This window comes from Tympanuchus pallidicinctus, unplaced genomic scaffold (assembly GCF_026119805.1).
Source record: "Tympanuchus pallidicinctus isolate F22 unplaced genomic scaffold, pur_lepc_1.0 scaffold43, whole genome shotgun sequence".
NCBI lineage: Eukaryota > Metazoa > Chordata > Aves > Galliformes > Phasianidae > Tympanuchus > Tympanuchus pallidicinctus.
Window position 1 is genome coordinate 1,134,160 of NW_026294762.1, and position 8,423 is coordinate 1,142,582.

General features: G+C 57.5%; 1 protein-coding gene across 1 annotated transcript; it reads left to right on the top strand.

Annotated features, from left to right (window-relative positions):
• The first annotated feature begins 2,139 nt into the window (after positions 1-2,139).
• Positions 2,140-6,864, top strand: LOC128090085 (PHD finger protein 7-like). The gene is made up of 9 exons (XM_052702100.1): positions 2,140-4,112; positions 4,300-4,391; positions 4,488-4,598; positions 4,837-4,961; positions 5,112-5,274; positions 5,366-5,472; positions 5,691-5,804; positions 5,955-6,073; positions 6,245-6,864. Exons 1-9 carry the CDS (start codon positions 3,776-3,778, stop codon positions 6,862-6,864), a joined length of 1,788 nt encoding a protein of 595 aa, XP_052558060.1. The 5' UTR covers positions 2,140-3,775.
• Positions 6,865-8,423: the final 1,559 nt, after the last annotated feature.

The window sequence follows — 8,423 nt, forward strand, 5'->3', positions numbered from 1 at the left end:
GTGGGCACTGCTTGGGGTCGTGTTTTTAAAGCACGCACTGGAAACATGGGAGAAGTGCATCCACTGTGTTTCTTGATTCAGACACGTATGCCCAAGGGAGCCTTTACTGGATGACTGCGCTTCAAACAACATTGCTTTTCCCATCTGCACGTGTGCAACAGACAGTGCCTGCAGGCAGGGGCGTCCCTAAGAAACAGCAGAAAGCTGAAGTCATGTCTAAACAAGGAAAGGACTCGTAAGCTTGGCAGATTGATCTGGACATACCAGGAAATACACTGAGGAACAAAGGGCAGCAGTAATCTGCTCTGAAAAACACTGGGAAAACTGTAGGAGACTTAAAATAATAAGGGTGAGAAGGGATCAGGCTGGAGCTGCCTGTTGCTGCCTGCATAAGGCTTCCCTACTTGGAAGCAGGCAGTGTCCACATCAGCTGTCTTCTTGCTGAGGCTGCATCCCACCAAATGATGGGCATGAAGGGGTTCTATAAGAAACAGCAATGGAATAACAGCAAACCTTCAGCCTGGGTGGTATTCACCCAAGAGCCAAGAGGGAGCTGACACAATAAAGAGTTCAGCTACCAACTGAGCAGGGTCGCTGTTGTTTCAAACCATGGTGGTGTCAGAAACTGGTGGAAGTCCCAGGTGGAAATGTGAGGAGCTGCTGACATCTGGCCCGAGCAGATTGGCACAACGTACCATGAGTTACTGGAAACGTGTGTGAACATTACGTTGTGGGAAAGAGCTCCCATGTGTTGTGTGTGAGGAAATCGTGTCTTTCTCTGCCAGAGTTCTCCCAAAGAGTCAACAAGTTTATGCAGAGGAGAGAACCTGCTGGTAGTGCTTTGCAAAGGTGTTCAGAAAGACTCCTGGGCTGAGGTCTGAAGAAACTCACCTTGAGAGGTGAAAAAATTGTAGTTAGGCTTTCAGAGCAGGCACTGAGTCCCACTGCTGGAAAAGTTGGACAGAGAGAGCCGGTGCTAAGCTCCAAACCTGGGTTTACGTATTTCTGCATGGAGTTTTAGGACGGCCAAAGTGATGCGGGAGGTCAGCAGTGCAAGCACAGCAGATGCAGTTCTTTCCCAAAGAGAGGCGGTCTCTGGGGAAGCACCGACCCCGAGGGGCAGAAGCAGCCCCTGCCCCCACATGGAGACAAAGTCAGGGAGGCGAGGCGCTGCTTTCCCCATCTGTTCTGCAGGAGGACCTGATCTCAGTGGCCAAGCAAAGCGGCCTGCCAGTCAGAACAGTGCAGAGCTGGTTCCGGCAGCGGCGGGCCCAGGACCGTCCCAGGCTTACGAAGAGGTTCTGTGAGGCGAGGTAGGTGGGCCAGCGTGGGGATGGGAGCCTCCACCAGCGAGCTGCATGGCAGCACACATCCTGCCTTTAGCTCTGAATGCAGTCTAGTGGAGTGACAGAGCCACTGAGCAGTGCCCCCAGCTTCACCCTTCCTCCCCTCCCACTTCTGCATTTTAAAACAATGAAGTTGACTCAACAGTATCCACTGATCAGGTTTAAATCTCAGGTGCTGGAGGGATTTTCAGCAGTAATACCATTGGCAAACACCTTTTTAAGAGGATTTTTATATGAAATGACAAATTTTAAATACTCTTACCAGCTCGTGGACTGTTGGACCTAACAGTGTGACAACCAGCCACTGGGCATGGACAGAGGGAGGTGACAACAGAAAAGCAACAGAAATCACTGAAAACTTCACTAAATTTATTTTCCTCAAACTTTCCACTCTCATATGAGATACTAATGCATATCTCAGTAGAATATGGAATCAGAAAAGACAGAGGAGCCACCAAGCGTCCAAATGAAAAGGATCAGGTTATTGTTAGATCTCAGCTTGAGGCTTTAAACTGTATGTACAAAGAGGCTCCAATCAGGCACAAGATCCTCTGTTCCTCGTTCTCTGAAAACAGCATTTCTCAGTGCTTGAATCCTGTTCCCACATCACAAAAGGAGGCAGGTAGAGGCACCTCGGGAGTGATGCTGATTCCCACTTAGTGCTGGCAGCGTACGTCTGGGATTTGGGCACAGTAGAACCCAGGTGAGCTGTGGGTACCCCACTGCCTTACCAGCATATTGCTGCACATGCAAACAGAGCTAAGCTGCTGCAAATATGTGTCCAAACAACCTCTGTGGGCTTCTCAGCTGGTGGGAGAGCACCTGGGAGGGTGGGATCCCACATCCATCTGCCCACACCTATTCCTTCTCCAGCTGTTTCTGCTCTCCAGCCCTTGTGCCTAACTACACCCATTTTGCTGCTTTCCAGTCGGGTGCTGGATGTGATGGCAAAGCCTGGGGAGGCATCTAAGCTCCAGAGGGAGTTATAATTACAGAATCACAGAATCACAGAATGGCCAGGGTTAGAAGGGACCTCAAGGATCATGAAGCTCCAACCCTCCTGCCACATGCAGGGCCACCAACCTCCCCATTTAATACTAGACCAGATTGACCAGGGCCCCATCCAGCCTGGCCTTGAACACCTCCAGGGATGGACGGGGCATCCACAGCCTCTCTGGGCAGCTGTTCCAGCACCTCACCACTCTCTCTGTAAAGAATTTCCCCCTAACATCCTACCTCAATTTTCCCTCCCTCAACATCAAATCATTTCCCCTTGTCCTGCAGTTATCTATCCTTTCAAAGAGTTAATTCCCCTCCTGTTTGTAGGCTCCCTTTAGGCACTGAAAGGCTGCAATGAGGTCACCCCACAGCCTTCTTTCCTCCAGACTAAACAAGCCCAGCTCCCTCATTCTGTCTTCACAGGGAGCTGTTCCAGCCCCTGATCATCTTCATGGCTCTCCCCTGGACCCTCTCCAACAGCTCCCCTGTCTTTTTTGTACTGGGGGTTCCAGACCTGGACACAGTACTGCAGAGGGGGCCTCACAAGAGCAGAGTAGAGGGGGACAATCACCTCCCTGTCCCTGCTGGCCAGCCTTCTGATGGAGCACAGGATACCATTTACCTTCCAAGCCACAAGAGCACGCTGCTGGCTCATGTTTTGTTTTTCATCTATCAAGACTCCCAGGTCCCTCTCTCTCAAGGTCCCAGGTCCCCTGCTCTCAAGGAGCTCCTTCCAGTCTGTAAGGATGCCTGGGATTCCTCCAGCCCAATGCCAAACTCTGCACTTTGCTGTGTTGAACCTCATCAAGTTCACCCAGGCCCACCTTTCCAGCCTGTCACTCCATCACCAAAGGCCTCCAGCTGGCCCTGCACCAGCACCCGACTTCGTGACAGCCCACGTGGTTCAACCAGAGAACCTACTGTGCCAGTATCCATCGCCCTTATTAAAGAGAGCAAAATGAGGCTGTGAAAATCAGCTCCTTTAGTAAGAAAGGAAATACATTCTAAGACGGGGGTAGAAGAAGAGGATGAGAATGAAGCCAGGCCATGACAAGAACGGCAGGAGGAAGAGGCAGAACTCATAAAGGAGACGAGAATCATTTGACTCCTGAGCACGAGTGAGCTGAGAGATATGTGAAAAGACTTCAGCTGTCATGCAGGGGAGCACTCTGACACTGGGAGAATGGGGCCGCAAGCCTGGACTAGGCGGGCAGCAAAGGCAGGCATCTGGGATCCCTTTCACGGGCAGGGGGCATTGGCAAAGCCCTTGGAAATGAGGCACAAGCCTTCCCCTCGTGGAGGAGACTCTCTGTAAGGGCCAAGAGGGAAAGGAGTCCCTTCAAAGAAGATCTGGTGTGTTACCCAGGCAAGCGGTCCACCGTGGGGAAAGGTGTGCCTGAGGGCACCAGCTCTTCTGGAGGTGATGCATAATGCTGAAAAAAGAGGGGAGATACAGACTGGCTGTTGGCCGGCAATTGCTGATTCTGAGGGTGGGGACGCACTGGAACAGTTGCCCAGGGCTGCTGCCATCTTGCTTGGGAGCCTGGGACGCATTCCGCCCCGAGGGGGTAACCGTGATGTCACAGTGGTGGCAGGGAGCGGCCATTGTGACCCGCGGGGCTGGGAGCAGAGCAAAGGCTGCCGGGCTCAGAGCGTGGTCAGTGCGGCCTGGTGAGGTGCAGAGAGAGCAGGGACTCTTCAAGTGCTCACCGTTGACGCGCAACATGTCCAGTAGGAAGCGGAAGGCCCCCGACTCCGGGGAGCAAGGTGAGAGCAAAGCATCCCTGCGCGCAGCTCCCCGCCGCCGGGCAGAGGGGTGCTGGGGGTCTGCCAGCGGCTGAGAGGGAAGGAAGGGCAGGAGCAAAGATCACGGGGGGTCCCTGGGGACCGCCCTCAGGGACATCTGGCCCCGCAAGGTGCTCACTGCTGCCCGCCTTTGCTCTCTCCTCTCCAGTGTGCATGCTGTGTCGCCGGGCGGATGTCGACCCGAACATCTGCGGGCGCACCTTTGCCAAGAGTGACCTTTGCGTGCATGAGTTCTGCTTGGTGAGTTCCAACCCTCAAGGGCTCCTGCCAGCTTCCTGCCAGGGATGCTCCCTTCCTGTCTGTCCTAACGAGATCCTGCTCTGCTCTTTCCCACAGCTTTTTTCTTTGAAGAAAAACACATTCTTTGAAGAAAGCGACCCCTGGGAGGAAACGCTGTGCCTCCCCGTTGAGACCATCAGATGCAGAATCAAGCAGGCGGACCAGAAGGTGAGCTTTGTGCCAGGAGAGGCTCACGCCAGCTTAGTCTGCACCCAGAGAAAGCAATGGCAGCCCTTCCAGCGGGCTCCAGGGCAAAGTCCTGCCATAGCAGACGAGCCTTCTCTGCCAGGCGGCTCTGCAGAGTGGGGCCCAGCAGCTTCCGCAGCCCGTGCCCTGCCCAGAGGTGTGGGGCCGGCCGTGGAGGCCCTGAGCCTGCTGCTGATCGGGGCTGCCTTGTTCCTTTCAGCAATGCTTCGTTTGTGGCGAGAGAGGAGCCGCCATCAGCTGCGCAGAGAGAGGCTGTGCACGCAGCTTCCACCTGCCCTGCGCCGCGGACGGTGAATGCGTCACCCAGTTCTTTGGGCAGCACAGGTAAGGGCTGTCAGCAGCAGCCAAGCCAGGGAGGAACCCACAGCGACAGCTCCCAGCAGCCTGCCAGAGACAGGGCCTGGGGCTCCTGCCTGCTGCTCTGCCCTCCTGGCAGTGCTTCTCACGGTGCCCATCACTTGCATCGTCCCCCAGGTCCTTCTGCTGCGAGCACCGCCCGCGACAGGCAGCGGAGGCAGCTCCACCCCAAGGCACCGACTGCGTCATCTGCCTGGAGCCCCTGGAGGACAGCACGTCCTACCAGACCCTGTGGTGCCCAGCATGCAAGCACACCTGGTTCCACCGCCGCTGTGTCCAGGTAGAAGCCCTCCCCTCACCCTGCGGCCACGGCCCGCGCTCAGCAGCACCAGGCCCCGCTCACGCTCACGCTGCTTCTGCTTCTCCGGCAGGGGCAGGCCACGAACGCCGGCACCATGTGCTTCCAGTGCCCCATTTGTCAAGACACGGAGCAATTCCGTGCAGAAATGTCCACTCTGGGGATCCAAGTCCCAGTCAGGTTGGTGTCCTTCTCCCCAGCGCTGCAGATGGGAAGGCACGAGCGCTGGGCCTGCCCGGGGGCTGTCCCGGCAGGCCTGGCCCTTTGCTGTCTCACCAGCACAGGCCTCAGTTTCACAGAGAAGCTGGAAATGGGGTTGCCTTGGATGAACAGGGATACCCCGGATCACACATGGCAGGGAACCGGGGACTCATCGCATTCCCTCCCTTCTCTTGTAGGAGACCATCTTGGTGGGACGACAACACCTACCCATCACTTCTGCGGAGGCACAGGCGCTGCGATGTCAGCAAGTGCCTTTACCCAGGAGGCAGGGAGCAGGCAGAGGTGAATGGGTGAGTTACCTCAGCAGCCCTCTGGGCTTCTGCAGGGGATCTCTCCCTCAACACCGGATGGGGAACCAGGGCTGAGCACCGCAGATGTGCCGGCCGCTGCCTGGCTTGGCTCACTTTGTCCTCACAGCCACAACCCGTTTGCTTCCCCAGGCCCTGGCAGCTGCTGCTCTGCAGCTCCTGTGCTGCAGAAGGGACCCACCGACAATGCTCCTACCTGAGCAACAGAGTTAACAGCTGGGAGTGTGACAGCTGTGCTGGCATAGGCACCGGTAAGATGCAAACAGCTGTGGCTCCCTAGGCAGGGGCCGGGCAACACCTGGCAGTGGGTGCTGCTCAGGGCGGCCCTGCCAGGCTCTCTCTGCCTCAGGAAGGAGGGTAGCCCGTTGCGACTCAAGGCTGCAGCTTCATCCCAATGATCACCTTCCTGCTTTCCTTTACAGCCTCCAGCAGCAACACAGAGCGCGCCGGACCCAGCACCAACACGGAGCGCGCCGGCCCCAGTACTTCCAGCCAAGGGGCTCCGGAGCCTCCCCATGGCTCCCAGGGACCGGAGAACATCAGCTCCGGCTCCAGCAGCCAGGCAGCATCAGGCCCCTCACACCGGTCCCAGCTGCCTGAGAACAGACGCCTGCCCAGTGAGCCTGGGACACGGCAGAGAGCAATCGGCCCACGCCTCCCTGAGGATCAGGAGGCATCTCTGCGGCGCCGAGGACGCCGTGGGAGCGGCCGTGCAACAGCCCTGCGCACCAGCAGCAGCTCCTGCAGGTCCACCCGACAGAGGGCACCACGGCCCTCCAGCAACTCCCCGGTGGCTGCACCCAGAAGGAGCCCTAGGCAGCAGGGGACGGGCCGGGCACGAAGCCGCTCCCCGCTTCAAGATCGGGCCTCACGTTCCCAGAGCCGGCCCAGAAGAAGCCGTGGCAGCAGACAAATGCCACGCCGAGCTGCACAGAGCAGCACGCTCTGCTCAGCCGCCCCAGTGACATCGAGGCCCTCGAGGGGTTCCCCGCTGCTGGGACACAGAAGACCCTCCAGGCAGCAAGGGAGGGCCCACACATGAAGCCCTTCCGCAACGGGATGTCAGGCTGCAGACTTCCCACACAGACCCCAGCACGCCGCAGCAGCCAAACCCAACAGCAGCGGCCAGCCTGGGCACAAGGCTGCTCCCAGATCCATCTGCAGAACCACATCCCCACAGCCAGACCTCAGTCTGCACAGGAGCAGCCGGGTGCTAATGACACCTGCTCAACTTGGTCAACATCAGCCAAGACAATAAATCCCACCCCCACCCCCATCAGCTTCATTCTTCTCGTCTTTTCCTGGGGTGGGCAGAGTTCAGACCTCGACCACAGGGTTGCCTTCTCCCCAGCAGAATGGCTCAGGTTGGAGGGGCCGGCTCTAACCCCCTTGCCGTGAGCAGGTTCATGCACCACCAGATCAGAATGCCCAGGATCCCATCCAACCTGGCCTCACAGGACTCCAGCGACAGGGTGTCCTGAACCCCTCAGGGCGGAACCTCGCTGTTCCAGTGCCCCGCCACTCCCTGAGGAAACAGTTTCTTTCTAACACCTCATCTCTCTCTATCCTCTTTTAGTTTCATGCCATTCCCCCTTGTCCTGTCACTATCAGAACGCATGAAAAAGTCAGTCCTCCTCCAGCTTGGCAGGACCCTTAAAAGTACGAGAAGGCTGCAACGAGGTCTCCTCAGAGCCTTCTGTTCTTAAAGCAAAGTGAACCCCACTCCCTCAACCTGCCTTCTGAGGTGCGGTGCTCCAGGCCTTGTCTCCTCTTTGCGGCCCTCCTCCGGACCCTCCCTCCCACCGCTCCACACCCCTCCTGTGCTTGGCACCCCAGGCTTGGGCGCAGTACTCCAGATGGGGCCTCGCAAGGGCACAGCAGAGACGGACAATCACCGCCCTGCCCTGCTGGACATCTTCCTCAGGCCTTCCGGGCTGCAGGCATGCGCTGCTGGCTCATCTCCGGCTTTTTGGCCATTACGACCCCCAGGTCCTTCTCCACAGGGCTTCTATCGCTGTCTTCTCCTCCCAGTCTCCACCCGTATCTGCGACTGCCTCAACCCAATCGCAACACCTTGCACTGGGCCTTGTTAAACCTCACGGGATGCTCACGTGCCCTGTATTCCAGCCTGGGTCCAGGTCCCTCTGGATAGCGTCTCTGCCTTCTGCTGTGCCAAGCGCACCGTCAGCTCGGTGCCGTCAGCTGGGGGTGCACTCAATCCCACTGTCTGTGTCCTTGATAAAAATGTTCACGAGCATCAGTCCCCAGACGGACCCCTGGGTGCCCGGCCTCCACCTGGACACAGAGCCGCTGGCAGCAATCCTCGGGCACAACATCCAAACAACCTGCATCCACCTGTCTGTCCAACACTCAAATGCACATCTCTCCACTTCAGACATTAGGAGGTGCTGTGGGACCACGTCAGAGGCCTTGCACAAGTCCAGGCAGAAGACATCAGTCGCCCTTCCTTTGTCCATCACAGCCATCACTCCATCACCAGAGGCCTCCAGATGGCTCAGGCACAGCCGCCCTTGCTGAAGCCGTGCTGGCTGTCTTAGGTCGCCTCCCCATCTCGCGTGTGCCTTCACATCTCCTCCAGGA